At 39.0% G+C, this 15,291-nt stretch overlaps 2 protein-coding genes across 2 annotated transcripts; one reads left to right on the forward strand and one right to left on the reverse strand.

The window, feature by feature from the left end:
* The first annotated feature begins 3,323 nt into the window (after positions 1 to 3,323).
* On the forward strand, positions 3,324 to 8,009 carry LOC145480966 (iodotyrosine deiodinase-like). The gene is made up of 3 exons (XM_081459317.1): positions 3,324 to 4,803; positions 5,907 to 6,223; positions 6,766 to 8,009. The coding sequence occupies exons 1-3, from the start codon at positions 4,431 to 4,433 to the stop codon at positions 6,946 to 6,948; spliced, it is 873 nt and encodes a 290-aa protein (XP_081315443.1). The 5' UTR covers positions 3,324 to 4,430; the 3' UTR covers positions 6,949 to 8,009.
* Positions 8,010 to 8,656: 647 nt separating this feature from the next.
* Positions 8,657 to 14,008, reverse strand: LOC145480965 (G-protein coupled receptor 157-like). The gene is made up of 3 exons (XM_081459316.1): positions 12,614 to 14,008; positions 9,655 to 9,837; positions 8,657 to 8,941 (listed from the first exon to the last, which is right to left on the reverse strand). The coding sequence occupies exons 1-3, from the start codon at positions 13,202 to 13,204 to the stop codon at positions 8,669 to 8,671; spliced, it is 1,047 nt and encodes a 348-aa protein (XP_081315442.1). The 5' UTR covers positions 13,205 to 14,008; the 3' UTR covers positions 8,657 to 8,668.
* Positions 14,009 to 15,291: the final 1,283 nt, after the last annotated feature.

Genomic DNA, 15,291 nt, shown 5'->3' on the forward strand with positions numbered 1-15,291 from the left:
AAGCACTTAAAACGTTTACACAATGAAATGCAGACGATGCCGGGAGGGAAGATTTTTCCGATATGATCTAAATCCGGAAAGAGGGCTTTTAAGTTAATCCACCTTAAGTCACCTTTAGTCTGAATTCTTCAGCGCTTTATTCAATCTTCTCAAGTATTGGCTGAATTACAATGAGATCTAATGAAGATCTAGAAGCAAAATAGTTATAACTGGTCTGTAATCCCTTTATAAAACGCCCTCAATGTTTTTCTTCAACCCCGCCTTGATTGATCTATTGTTATGGTTTTGGATTTTCAAAGGAGTTCAAGCGTAGATTGAATCGGGCTGGATTTCGTTCACTGCAGACACAAAAAATATTTGTTTACGTTGTAGCTTTTTTTATTTGCGATGAGGGAAAAAGGATCAAAGATTGAAAATATATTTATCTAATGCAAGCTTATTAGTGTCAATATACCGTTAAAAAGATGAAAATATTTAACAGAATCTTCAAGTATGGGATTGTGATTTGAGTTGAAATCCCGGGTTGAAATATTACCGAAGGCTCTCAGAGCCGAACATTTTGAAAGAAAAGCTGATTCAGTTTGGGGCTTCATACTTGGAGAGTTTTAACTGAAATTCAAATTGAAGTATCATCATAGCTAGTTATCCGGTGATTTCTTTCTTTTATTCTCCCTCTTCTTAGAACTTTACCAGCCGTTCTTAGTAATGTTGCTTTATTTATTTTTGTTGTTTTTCAGAAGAATTAGGATCGCTATTTCGTAAACACCTGAATGCACGTGTAACTTTTGTTAAGCTTAGTTAAGCTATTTATTGCAAACTTTAAAATAAACTGGCTTTGATTCATTTGTGTTTTGCTTTATACATTACATTGCGGAATGCAGTTTAGGTCCCGAGGGAAGCGTATCGGTACTATGTACGGTCGAATCTTCGCGAACAGACACCTCCCGGGCGTAGCGGGACACCGTTCCTTTAGGTGCACCTCCCGTAAGGAGGGACAACCCCTCTTTAAGGATACCTCCCGTAAACGGACATTTTGTAATGTGCTCCTAAATATGCAAGTTTATTGTGTTTGTTTGCAGTTAATTAGTTAAGTGGTAAATGTGGTAAGTAAGTCAGTAATGAGGCAGTGTACCTAAGTATGTAAATGTAAGCGGACGCTTAGTAATGGTCCCAGTCAGATACAAACTCTGCATTGGTCTGCATTGTTCATCGCCCATAAGCAGACACCTCCCCGACACCTTTTCTGGTCTCGAGGGTGTCCGCTTATACAGGAGTTTCGACTGAAGATAAATAAATAAACAAATAAATAAATAAATTACTATTAATAAATAATGTCCTCGATATAATATGGAAATGCGTTCTTTAGTCTCGCGTAGCTTGCCGAGCTTTGCGTGCAAATGTATTTGTTTGAGTAAGTTCTACGGCGCGTGTCATCCACGCGTGAGTGTCAATTTCGTGTCACGCGCGAGTGAAGAAGCGCACCTAAAAAGTGTCAGGGACTCATATTAATTACGCGATTTATAAATAGCTGCGAGTTTCCCATATTAGGTTGGTAAAGTTTTCTTATCAGCTTTTACAGATGATGTCAGACAACCTAATTATGTTTTCGGACAGGAAAAACTTAAATGCGACTTAAAAACAGAGTGTTTAAGATAGAACTCTGGGCTATTTGGATAATGGCAACTTAAAAGTTTTCCCCGTTAATATAAAAACATATCGAACGAAAGGCAAGTAGCATGGTTAATTAGAGGTCAAAACTTACATGACTTAGAGCGCAGAAATTTTCACTTACATGTATACATGGGCGAGAAAAATTAGAGTTTAGACAAACTAGTAATATTCATTACAATGAATGAGACATTTAGCATAGTTCTTCGCAAGGAGTTAAATTTAGTTCCACTTATGCCGGTGTTTGCGGTATGTTTAATTAAAAGGTTATCGGACGCTCTGAAACACCGGGTAGGTGAAACGGTACCAATCAGCGCTTGTTATTAAAATTTTCTGAATCTATAAATTAATGACTAACGTTACGCAGGGCTTTAAATCGATATTAAAAATCAGTCACAAAAAAAAAAACATAAAACGTCTCATTTGATAGGCATAGCTTAACATGATGTGAAACATGCATTTTGGGTGGGGGACAGCTTGGAATCCCTCATGGAATGGCAATTAGCATGGAATAGCAATTAGCATGCGCGCAAGCATTTTAAGTAGTATTTAGTGTTTTTTGGCGAAGGAATGTTAATACCTCAGTTTTCAACTAGCAAATCACGTTTGCGACCATTCGTCAGAACATTTAGGGTGTTTATCACAGTACGGAGAGATTATTTAAAGCTCGGCTTTGTAGAACTGCCTATTTAGGGCAGGGCGCTTTTATCGAGTACGTCATATTAAAACGTTAACGGGTTCTGGTTCCAGTTAACGCTGTCGATCAGCAGGCTGGAAAATGGTACGCATCTAGTTTAGCATATCAAAATGCTGTGTTCATTTTACTTTATCAATCATAAACAAAGAGCCTTAAATTCAGTCACTGATGACTGGGACAGCGGGTAACCTCTTATGGATATAAGTTTGAATGTACTGATTGTTTACATATTTATAAGTAGCAAGATTGACAGATTCAAGCTGACGAGAAACCTTTTGAAATACTTATGCTGTTATATACTCGGATAATACAAAACGGGAACGTTTTCAAGCATTAGTTATGCAAAACGTTCGTAGAAATGACTTTGACGTGAATAAATACGCCTACAATTTTTGTCAGTTCTGGCATAAATTCTAGCTACAATTATTTATCTAGTACAACATCTGACAACTTTCCGTCTTTGGCCTTGGCCCGCGGTGCCAATGCTTAGTATGACGAAATTCAAACCTCAAAGGTCAGCCGTCTCGAAGTTTAGCTTGAGGGATAAGGCTAACATTTCAAGCCAACAAAATTACTTTTAGCGTTTTATCGTGAATAAAATTAGATGGCTGTTAGGTGGAAGTTTGTTGTCGTGAAAGTTTCCAGTAAAGATCTTTTGGCATTCCATCAGAGTGTTCAAACAATCACACCAAAAAGGGGTTTGTGTGCATGTTGTCATACATTGGAATACGGTAAAGCGGGTTTATTTGCTAACAGTTAAGCACTGTATTAAAAACTTATTCAATACTCTTACAGCCCAGTTTCTTTTTTTATATATCACCTTGTGTGAACAAATTATGTTTTTTTTTTCTCGGTTCCTAATATAATAAGCCGTTGCAATTTTTTTTAGACGTTTTCTAACAACAGCAACAACTTTAAACACTTCTGATGCCATTTTCCATTCACATCGAGATTGCAATGAAGAGGAACAACTGACGGTCTGAAATAACGCGCTGTAAAGGTCGGCAGTCACGAGGGGACCAGTTCCTGCGACTAGTCGCCGAGACAAGTCCCATCGTGTGATCTAGCCATTTTTGCTTCAAAATCTGGTCGCAGGGACCAACTTTGGTCCCTATGACTAGTCCCACGGATTCAAACCAGTTTGAATTTTTGGGACAAGTCCCTGCGATTTGTTCCTAAAACGCTTCGTGTGAACTGTTCGTGGGACAAGTCCCTGCGACCAGTCCCTTTGTGTAAACTCTTCAGGGGACTAGTTGCATGGACTAGTCCCCTCGTGTGTGCCGGCCTTTAAAGCTCGGCGCGGCAAACTAGACGAAACTGCGGCGACTAACTCGAGCTCTCAAGCGCGCTTATCGACTCCTATAAACTCTCGGTTTTCCCGTGCACTCTCATTCTTGTGTTGCCACCATTTGCCCTACTCAGACTAGGTTTTTTGATCTTCCATGACGAAGGTCTCCCCCTCCCCTCTCCCGCTCCCCCCCCCCGCTCTTGCAGAACAGTTTATTAATATCTATTAAATAAAAATGAAACGTAGAGGGTATTTAGTATAGGACGCACAAAAACGTTTCTCTTAGAGGAAATTTGTCAATCATTTGTGCTTTTTTGTTGAACGCGCGGATACAATCGCAAGAAAACTGAACGCCAGTGCAAAACAGGAGACTTATCGGTCTCTTAGCCTGCGTAGGAAGCGTTTCCGTGGGGTTTGGGAGCAAAGAAAGACCGAGGAACGGGATTTTCGGTGTTGTGCCTACGCGGAAAATGGGGCGAGACTCAAAAAAAAAGAAAGATAGGGGTTGGGAGGGGAAGGAAGGACTTTTCATGTTCGTTTCTCAATCCTGAAGTGAATTTTTTTCTCCTTCTTCCGTTTTTACCTGGAATTCGGATTCCGTTTCCTATTCGGGATTCCAGATTCCTGATTTTAGCCAGGGGATTCCTGATTTGGATTCCGGAGTCTGGAGTCTGGAGTCCGGAGTCCGGAATCCAGATCTTCCAGCAGATTTTCCTTGAACGTGACGCCGCTGGCATGAAACTGTCGTGACTCGTGTGGGTTCGGTTCGGGGTGATTATGGAATTCTCCGCACCTTTTCTCGCCACTTACTGGCCGTATATTGTCTCGATTTTGACTGGATTCTTCATCGCCCAACTTATTAGAAGAGTTTTTCAATCTCCGACACCGAGCTACACAGTTGATGTGGATCCTCTAGAGGATAGTGACGTCGTTGCTATACCTTCTCCAGATCCGCTGGGATTTCGAACAAGTGGAGAGGGCGAAGCTGCACATATACCTTATCCCTGGTTTGACGATCGCTTGACCGAGGAAGAAATGAAGAAAAAGTCAGCCGAGTTCTACGAAAAGATGAACAAACGGCGAACAGTTCGGAAAATCAGCGACGAAGACATTCCATTGGAAGTCGTAGAAAACATAATCAGAACTGCAGGTAAACATGTAATAACACACGCTTCCCTCTACAGAAAAAAAAGTTTGTATACAATGTATCCGTCTCCCTCCCCCTCCGCCTCCCCTCCACCCTACGAAATGCAAGGTGTTTCCTTGCAAGAAGCGTCAGCTGAAGTAAATTTAAGCATTATAGGGCAATATACAGTATGATAAATCATTTTGTAACAAGTGTGTTACAAATTCAAGGTTCCTTAGGTCAATTAGCCCATGAAACATTTCCCTAATGGGGTACAGCCCTGGGAGAACTCTCATATATAAAGGACAGGGGTTCTTGTCATACCTTTTAGGGGTTAAAAACGAGATTTTGGTGCCTCTTAGAGTGTTCAGGCTCAAAAGTTGCACAGCAGAAGCTTTCGCGGTACCTGTACATACAGTTATACATTTTAAGCCACGCCCACAAAACGGGATCTTGTTACCTCTTAGGGACTGTTTCCCAAATTTCCAACAAGCACCCCTGTCCTATATATATATGGGAGTCCCTCCCCCCCCCCCCTGGGGTACACCGCCAGGGGCTCCTGCACGAGCCAAGCACTGCCCCACTAGGGAGCCTGTTCACAGGCTACGAATATGAAAAACAAACAAACAAAAAAAAAGAAATTACAGAAATGGTTACACCCAGTGCTCTGAAAAGAAATAACAGACAATTGTTGGAAAATCAAAGCCACCTAATCAATAAACAAATGACTGATGCTCATGACAATTTCTCTCAAAAAATTTTGTCACCAATTGATAATTTGGTGCATCCAAGAGTCCCTTGATGTCTTGGGAAAGGCTAGCAAATCCCCTCCAGCTTCCAAATCATTTCCAGTTGATGGCATCTCTCCTTGTCTTTTTAGACACTATACCTTTTTTGTTTTCCCCTGCTCTCCCCCCCCCCCCCTCCCCCCTCTTCCTAGAAAAAAAAGAATCCAACTAGCCCTCCCCTTGGTAGATAGAACACTAAACAGCAACGTAGATGTACTCCCCAGATCCATCCTCTCTTTATTGCTGAATCAGTTGCAACCCTTACCACTGTCGCTCTCTGGCCACATTCAGATGTTTGCGTCATCATTCAATGGCCTGATCTGTTCAATAATGTTTCAGGAACATCTCCTAGTGGAGCTCACACAGAACCTTGGACCTTTGTAGTAGTGAAAGACAAAACACTTAAAGCAACCATCCGTGAGATTGTAGAAGAAGAAGAAAAACTGAACTATGCCAGACGAATGGGAGAGAAGTGGTTAAAGGATTTGGAGTTTGTGAAGACAACATGGTCTAAACCATACCTGAACAGTGCGCCTTATCTTATCCTGATTTTCAAGCAAGTCTATGGATTCAGAGAGGACGGCAGTCAGAAGGCACATTACTATCATGAAATGAGTGTCTGCATCTCAGTTGGTCTTCTTCTAGCAGCCATTCAGGTAAAATAAGGGTCCCATTGGGGGTGCAGTGGAGTCTGAGTATCCCATATTCTATTTATTTTTGGCCTAGATATATCCTGTATCCTGTAAATTTCAGTTCAAAGACTAACAAATTTTGTACTCAATATCTGGGAAAATTTGGTCTAAATATCCCTTATCCCATCAATTGTTTTCCAGAAATATCTACCCATTAATTTTTCACCTAATTATCCTGTATCCCAAAAACCCCAGATAGGACCCTTCTCTTGCTGTGGTTCTGCCCTATTTTTGCGATTGCCATTTTTCTTGCTGCACCCTAACTAACTGAACACCTAGAAGTGGCTACTAAAATAGAGAATACATATCACCTGGTAGGTGTGGCACAAAATCATTTCTACCCCTACAAGATACCTAGTACATTTTTTGTTTGTCTGTTTTTTCGTCTGTCTGTCTGTTGACATGCAAGTGGTAACAAGCATCACCCTAGCCTCTCACTTGCTTATGGTAGAGTCTTGAAACATAAATTAAAGTAGTAAACATTCTGTATCTTAATTTTTTGGCAGAATGCAGGATTGGTGACAGTAACTTCCACTCCAATGAACGCTGGGCCACGATTGAGGGATTTACTGGGAAGGAAAGCCAATGAAAAGCTGATGTTACTGCTTCCTATTGGTTACCCAGCTAATGACGCCCTGGTACCAGACATCAAAAGGAAACCACTTGAAGATATAATGATCATGAAGTAGGCTAAGCTCACACATGCATGAGACACATGCAAACTACTTGCTACAGGGAATGTTCGGTTTTGGTGTCTCTATAAAGTATAGCTTTGAGTTCCAACCCCCTAAAAAATTTGACTCTTTTCCCTCTGAAAGTAAGATTTAAAGTTCCCGCTTAAGCCAAGCCCATTCAAGTTGACAGTGCATACAGAAGAGAACTTGTGATCTATTTTGTCATGTCACTTTTGGAACAACAGATCTTACCATGAAAATCCATATCATCTCACTTTTTAGCTGTCCCCTGCAAACTGAGAACAACTTATAATGACCCAAGTTTCTACACACAGGTATTTTGGAGAACATGACCCACTTCTGACAGCTAATGTTTGACCCCTCCATTTGAAATTAAATGTCTCCTTCATGTGTTCTTCCTGACATGACCATTCATTAAAAAAACACTTATCTCCAAGTGTTCAGTCTACTTGGATGGGCCTGTATCAAGGAGGAAATTTTAGTTTAAAGCTCACTTTCTGGGGTAACATAGCTACTAATATTTTATGGCTTGTGGAGATACCAAAACCATAAAAACCCTGTAAGCTCAGTCTTAATAAGCAATAGAACATTCATTTGTCCTGAAGTTCCTGGTTATCTCAAACTCAAATAATTTCCCTCAAACGTTTTTTTTACTTAAGACTTCAAGACAGCAGGGTTCAATGGTACAAGATCAGCTTCTACTTCATAGAAGTAGTGTATAATTTTAATGAATACTAGCTGAATTTTAGTGGTGAGACTAGACAATAAATGGCTACTTGCTAGCTGCAAGGACGACAATACAAAATACTTCATTTGATAGCCTGTTGTGAGGTAGGTAGCATCTAATTCAGAGAGACAGTGACAGTCACTTCATGTACCGTACTTGATTTGACTAGCCTGATCTGTTGCGATACAAGCCTATTTGGTATGCGCTTGTCAAAACATCTAATCGCCATACACAACAGTCTCTTAAAAGTTTTTTAAACATTTATTCACTGCTGCACTTCTGAAAGAACAAGTTATAGATTCCTTTAAATTAGTGTTAATTATAGTCATTGTAGTACTGGTTACGTTATTACATAATAGGAGATCTCGGGAGACATGCATTTTGATCACTGCAAAATCCAATTAATGCAGACTTTTATCACTATTTGATCCTCAATCCTCTTTACGCCCTTGAGCACATATGGCCATTTTTCCAGTTACTTAAAAATTACTTTTATCTGAAAGAAAAAATGTACTCCTTGGTATTAGATTACTAGTAGTAGGCTTCTAAATATACTTATCCACAGTACATATCATTATATTTAGCAGTATTAAATAAATTTAAAATCTGCATAATCTTTAACATAATCTGATGCACAAAATATATAAGGATTATACATGATAAATATTTTATAACTTATAAAGAATTTTAATTAGTTGTTCTCATGAATACATGTAGTATCTTCAGAAAACTACACAAAGTAAACAATATTACAGCTTATAACATTTCTAGTCCAAACATGATATAACAAACGGAGATAACTAAGAAAAACTATACCTCAAGGCAATAGGCTATTTAATCCCTTAAATACAATTTTCACTACACAAAGACAATGCAACATTTTTCGTTAAGTTGTGTTAAGCTGTTCCATTGACCAAAGAAGGCACTCTCTCAAACGTCAGACCACCGTGTTTTACTCAGTGACTCACATAATTTCGATCAGTTAAGTTAGCAAACCATTGATGAATAATCAGGGTTAACTTGCCCCTTTAGACAATCAGTTTCTCTGTTTCTGTTGTGCTCATTGATAAATGGTTCTTGTATATTTGTCACATCATTGCCATAAGTTGCCGACGAGCTGGACTGGTAGACACTTTGATTTTTTGGTGCAGAGCTGATTGTACAAGATTGAAGACACCAGCGACTGTTCCCAAGAAACTTCTCAGTAAAAAAGCAGAAGAGAAGAAAGTTTGCAAACCCTGGAGCGTTATCTCCAATGCCCTTAAATTAACATTAAGACAATAAATCAATTAATTAATGTTTAATTTGACAACTAACAATGAATGATATAAGTAAGTTTATACTTGTAACATTCTTAACTAAGTAATAATAGAATAATAAAAACAGGAAAATCATCAGTTATTGAATGATTCATTTCTTTTTTGTTGTTGTTGTCGTTGTTTGTTTGTTTGTTTTTGAGTATCCCTGACCATTTGGGGGGCTCAGATAAAGAGAGAGATCATTTCAGCCAACTCCAGAGGCTTCACCTGTAGAAAAACTCAGGTTTGAAAATGCAGGCACAGAAGTGATATTGTGAGTTCTCATACACTCGATGAAGACAAAAAGTGACTGAAAGCTGTCTCAAATTTCATTTAGTTTTCTTTTGTTAATTAGCAAGTTCATACTTCACGCACAGTGGAGTTACGTTGCATGTGGGAAGTTTGGAGAACACTAAAAAGTGTGAGAGTTGCTTGAGGCAATAGTTGTGAGAGCTACTCTTAGCTTCTTGAGCACCAGCCCCTCTGGAACACCACTTCAATCAACAACTTATTCTAGTTGCCCGTGTGTGTGACTAAAAGGCGAGTGGGTTCATAGGCTACAAATATGTGTATGAGTTGCTTAATTAGACCACGATGGAATGTTTACTGAGTCACTGGAGTGACCGAAAGCGCATGCCTAATAAGTTTTAACTGTACCTTGATTGTAACACTGACCTGCAAAATAAGTAGCCAGTCATATGACTTAGAATCTGGTCCATCAGCAATTAACAGGAAAAATCGTATGGTACCCCACATGCGCAAGAAGACAAATATCAATGGAACAAATATCAACTTCCTTTCTGCCTTCTGAGCCTGTACAACAGTGCTTTGGGTTAAAACTCTGCTCTTGTGATGAAGCTGGGGAGAAACATTAGGTTTATTAATGTGTTTGATTCATTATGCCCAAATTTATAAATGTTTTGAGCCCTACATACACCTATATGGTCCCAAATACACATTGGAATCCTGATTTTTCGAATCTTCAAGGAAAACGAAATTGGTTTGAAAAATCACTCAGTTGGAGAAATCAGGAATAAAACTGCAGTGTTCAACTGGGGAAGGAAACAATTGTTGGTTTGAGTTATCAGGAGGTTCTAAAAATCAAGTGTTTGAGAAATCAGGATTCAACTGCAATTATTTATTAGCATTCTCTCTAATCTCAAACTCATTTAATCTTCAACCTGGTTTGTTATCTCAACCTAGTGTCACTGTCTCACACAATTTTAATTTCCAGTTACCAAAGTGCAGGAAGTAACTAGATTTTGCTGTGAATTATCACTGCCCTTTACATTAAGCCCCTCCCTCCCCCCCCCCCTCAGACACTGAAGGGGGGGGGATTAGTGTAGAGATCTACAGGAAGAGCAAAACAATTTCTTTTTGATAAATAGCTGTTATTACAGTTATCAATTGTTTGGCATACAAATGTATCAAGAGTCAATTCTGCTTTTTTGTTATATGGCATGTGTTTGTAGCCAATCTAATGTGCACTCTGATTGGCTAACCGTAGGGCATTATTATCCCATGCATAATGCCCATGGGCCAATTATGGGCCTGCAAAGACTGAGCTAAAAGCTATATATTAAACAACTCAGGTATTATTTATTTACCTCGAACATTCGGTCTTTACGGGAAAATCTTGCCATATTGACCTCACTATCGCTCAGTGCTCTGGATGCTTGTGCAGGCTATTGCTTGGTCAATACAGCATGGTCTTGGTTTGAGATTTTCCCATAAAGACCTCACTCTTGGCTAATAAGGAATTAGTATTGACCCGTTCGCCATTCATCTGTATGCCTTTTTCAACAAAAGAATATTTGACCTCGACCGCAGACTCAACTCTAATAAACAATTAACAATTGGATTATGAGCTCAAGATTTCTATGAGATGATAGCTGATGAGGCCAAAGGCTGAATCAACTATCACCTGAAAGAAATCGAGAGCGAATAATCTAATTGTTTTAGTAGAATTCTAACTGAAATTTCCTTCAAATAACAATTCCAATTATTTCTGGTTTTAGTGCTTCATGCTTTAGAGAATTCGTGCGAACTGAACTGTCAATTTGGTATTGTGTACTTGCACATGCTCTTATCAGTTTCTTTCAAAAATTTCAAGCTTTTGCAATTCAAGTAAGTAAGTAAGTCAAGTTTATTTTGTATATACGCTTAGCTTTTGTGAGAAAACTCACCAGATAGGTCTCACCAGGTCTCGGACGGGCACCATGGGCTGATAGTGTCTCTCCGCGGATGAACACTATCCCATCACACGATCAATTTAAGCCAATAAGAATCGGAGAAAATTAGTGGTGAACTAATGGCCGATAGTGTGCAATAGCTCAGCCAATCAGATTACAGCACTTGCATTAGTATACTAGTAGAATTCTACTAACAGCTTTAGTAGAATTCTACTAGTACACTAATGCAAATGCTGAGCTACTCGTATACTATCAGCCATAAGAATGCAATAGCTTTCGGTCGTCCACAAAATGTGACGTTTTTTGGAAGAAAGTTTGGATGTAAATGGATAATTAAATTTCTGAGAAGACTAAAAGAAGGAGATAAACAAATTCTTGACTTTAAAAACTTGGAATTATTGAAAAACCGATGCGCGCACATAAACAACTGCAAATTTACCAAGGACAATTCAAGACATGCGACTTTGTTAAAGTGTAAAGTTCAAAAATGCGTCGAAAAATATTTGGAAATCATTATTTGCGATAATTTGAGTTAGAATTCTACTATTACAATTAGATTATTCGCTCTCAATTTCTATGAGGCATTATAGTTCACCACTAAATTTTCTCCGATTCTTATTGGTTTAAACTGATCACCTGATGCAATAGTGTTCATCCGCGGAGAGACACTGTCAGCCCATACATACCCGTCCAAGGAAAATACCCGGATGGATAGTACTTGTCTGTGAAAATATTTATGTCTGCAAGCGGGCTTACAGGAAATAAACAATTGAATTTATGATGAGAGGGTTTTTTTTGTTTTCTTTTTCAAATTTTACGTTTGGCTTTCACGGCTTTCATCTAAAAAAGTTGAAAATAATTCAATATGATTTTTGAATTGGCACACGGAAGAAAATTTAGTGGTGTACAATAAAGACAATAGAGTGTTTATGTCTCGGAACTGTCGGTCTGATAGTTGCCCCTTGGAAATTTGATGTTCTTAAAACTAGCATATTTGCCCTCGAAGCTTCGCTTCTCAGGCAAATATTTGTTTTAAGAACATCAAATTTCCGCGGGGCAACTATCAGCCGATAGTTCCTCGACAGAAACACTCCATTGTTATATAGTTGATTCTACAGCCTCACCAACTATCACCTCATAGAAACAGTAGTCCCATATCACAATGAACGAGCTTTGTGATTGGCCAATTCGTTAACTGTTGTAGCAAGCGTAGCAGAGTATTTATTGGTTGATTTAACAATAGTAACCGAACGGAGCACGCATGGTCTATAAGCGCCAATCAGAACGTCGCTTTACTGAGGTACGACATTACTCCATAGAAATCTCGAGCTCATAATCTAATTGTTAATTATGAGTGCCTTATACATGACTTCTAATATAAAATATAATTAATTGAAAAAAATATATTATTACTTAATTTACAGTTTCCACATTGTTGTTACCTCTTTCTTCATATTCTGTTTAAGCAAAGCGTACAGTACAGCAATAACGACAGATGCAATTATTTCCCACAATTTTCCAGCCAACAGCATCCAGAACACTTGGTCACTCCAGTTCAAGTCTATGTTGACCCAACACCATCCTGCAGAAACCTTGTTACCATTGTCTCCAAGCTTATGCAATGATGCGGCAAGGGTTACGATTAATAAAGGAATTCCCCACGAACAAACATGAAAAACGTACATTAGCCTCTCAGCTAAACGCGATTTCTTCATGCAGACGGAGATGTACAAATACACAGCCATTGAAACCGTCCAGAAGAAAGAGCACAGCACTGACAGAGTTCCGATTACGCTTTGCACAAGACAAACTTGCGGGTTCTCACTTCCAGATAACCAAAAATTCGTGACTGCAGCGATAGTTGCCACGCATGTGAAGAAGTCTGCAATGGAAATGTAAACAAGAATTCGCCTTGAGGTTGTTCGAATATCCTTCCACATGAAGAAAGAAATGACGATGAAAACTGTGCCAAAAAGAGAGAGAACAGAGGTTATCGTCGTCAAAATTTCGTTTGCCATGTTACAGTCTTCCATCTTCTCCCGTTGAGTGCGTTGAACAAATGAAAATGTAACGCTGCCAATATTAGACACAGATACACCGAAGTTATGAACGAATAATTGCGTAAAGAACTTTGAACAACTTCAATAACTTTTTCGCAACCAGAAATCTGTTATTATCAGTTGAGAAATAGGCCTGCAAACTTCGTGCGTAAATAAGCTCGTCTCAGCATGCGTCATGTCTAGCCGTCACGTACACAAGGACATTCAGGACAGTACAGTGGTGTCAACACTTTGTGTAAAATAAGGAAAGAAAACAATGAAGAGTTAACCTTTGTCTCCTGTGCCATCCCTTTACGCGAATTACATGGAAAACCGCTACCTGCATGTCCTGCAAAACACGGGAGCTTTGCGCAAATATTTTGAACGCAATCCGAAAACTCGCCCAAATCTCTAAATTTCTTGCTTCCACCAAACCACACAAACATAAAACGAAGTCGAAAGAATTTTTACTTGGCAGAATTTGTTTTCGAATACTTCACGCACGGTAACGGCAACCGGAGAATTTTTGTGTCTTTTGCAATATCATTTCTCGCAACATGACCGCACCAAGACTAAACCGTTGTCTCAGGGCGGCCTGGTTGGGCGCCATACGACGTTCGCGCACCCCTCCCTCTCCCATGTAGGTTTTTTGACACGGCAAATCTTGCAGTTAACAGTACCCTCCCATAGCTCCCAATTCTTATCGCGGAGAAAAACTGCGAACTGCGTTCAAAATGCTTGCGCAGAATTGCCTCACTTGTGAAAGACGTTAAATGGATCTTTTACTGATGTCACGCTTTCCGAATTGTTAAAAACAAAAAATGAGCATCACCGCTCGATTTATCATACCAAATTTAGTAAATATGCAAAGTTTCATTTTACAATAACTGTCTAATTTCTAGTTCGCTGATAATATTTAGCTCATTTTTGTCATCAATAAGAGTACAGACGGATAAAATTTTAATTTATGCCAGCTTTCAAGTTCAAATTTCAGCTGTCAAATTGTCAACTTTTTAACCAATGAGATTTTATGGACTTTTTAAAGTAGCTAATCAAAAAGCGAGAAAAGCTATTGATAATGTTTTTCGTCATTTTGAATAAAATTCACTTTATCTTTGTCTACGGCAAGTTTACGGCGTCTTGTCCCCTTATTTATTCCCAGCTTTTGACCATTTATTGGGGTCTTGTTATTGTGAAAAACAAATTGACATCAGTTTTTTTATGCGTCTGTCTTCTCATTGATGATAAATTCGTCATAACATTGTCAAAGTTTACTGCAGAACCACTTGTCTGCGGCTTGTGGTTCCACAGCCACTTTGACAATGTTATGACACAATTTATCATCAATAAGAGGACAGATGCATAAAAAACTGGCGTCAATTTGTTAATTCAAATCTGTTGCAAACTCATGTAAACTGATAGGACCCCAAACCAGAAGCCCAAACTTGCAACAAATTTTTAAGAAGTATTTGCCAGGTGGCAATAAAAAGACAGGGACTCTTCCAGAAAATTATTTCTTCAACTTTAATAGAAGAACATGTTACTTTTTATGGGTTCATGTTTCAGGTCGGTTTATAGTTGGGCTTGAGAGTGGCTTGGGGTGAGAAAATCTCATTTTCTTGCACCCAATAAACTAGCCTAACGCCAACATTAAAAAGCCAGTCAGATTGCGTGATCAAGGGCAGGATATGCATATTTCATTACATAGAAAAAAACAATCCCAAGTGTTGAGAAAAAATTGCAACCCTAGAGATCTCTGGTCTATCAAGTTCATAACATACCATCATACCTGCCAACCCCCAGAGTATAAAAACCTGGAGACGGCTAGAAATCTTTGCATTGTAAGAATATAATTTTCGACAATGTCTGAATACTCTCCGAAAATCACCCAAAGGCCTTCTGAACGTTCCGGACGTCTCTCGAAAATAACAAAATTAATGAAAAAATTTAAAAAGAGCCACAGTAGGAAATTCCCAGGAGATTTGATGCTCCAACCGGGAGACCGGGAGATTTGATGAAAAACTTGGAGACTCCTGGGAAAACCAGGAGAGTTGGCAGGTCTGTACCGTTTACTTGGTTTT

Source organism: Orbicella franksi, chromosome 3 (genome assembly GCF_964199315.1).
Source record: "Orbicella franksi chromosome 3, jaOrbFran1.1, whole genome shotgun sequence".
NCBI lineage: Eukaryota > Metazoa > Cnidaria > Anthozoa > Scleractinia > Merulinidae > Orbicella > Orbicella franksi.

What these genes read in the sequence shown, in the direction of transcription:
- LOC145480965 (XM_081459316.1), bottom strand. Translation starts at nt 13,204, where the DNA reads ATGGAAGACTGTAACATGGCAAACGAAATTTTGACGACGATAACCTCT. An exon ending in AACAGAATATGAAGAAAGAG is followed by an intron (nt 9,838 to 12,613) that starts GTAACAACAATG and finishes GTTTCTCCCCAG; the next exon opens with CTTCATCACAAGAGCAGAGT. An exon ending in ACTGGCTACTTATTTTGCAG is followed by an intron (nt 8,942 to 9,654) that starts GTCAGTGTTACA and finishes TGTTAATTTAAG; the next exon opens with GGCATTGGAGATAACGCTCC.
- LOC145480966 (XM_081459317.1), top strand. Translation starts at nt 4,431, where the DNA reads ATGGAATTCTCCGCACCTTTTCTCGCCACTTACTGGCCGTATATTGTC. An exon ending in AAACATAATCAGAACTGCAG is followed by an intron (nt 4,804 to 5,906) that starts GTAAACATGTAA and finishes ATAATGTTTCAG; the next exon opens with GAACATCTCCTAGTGGAGCT. An exon ending in TTCTTCTAGCAGCCATTCAG is followed by an intron (nt 6,224 to 6,765) that starts GTAAAATAAGGG and finishes ATTTTTTGGCAG; the next exon opens with AATGCAGGATTGGTGACAGT.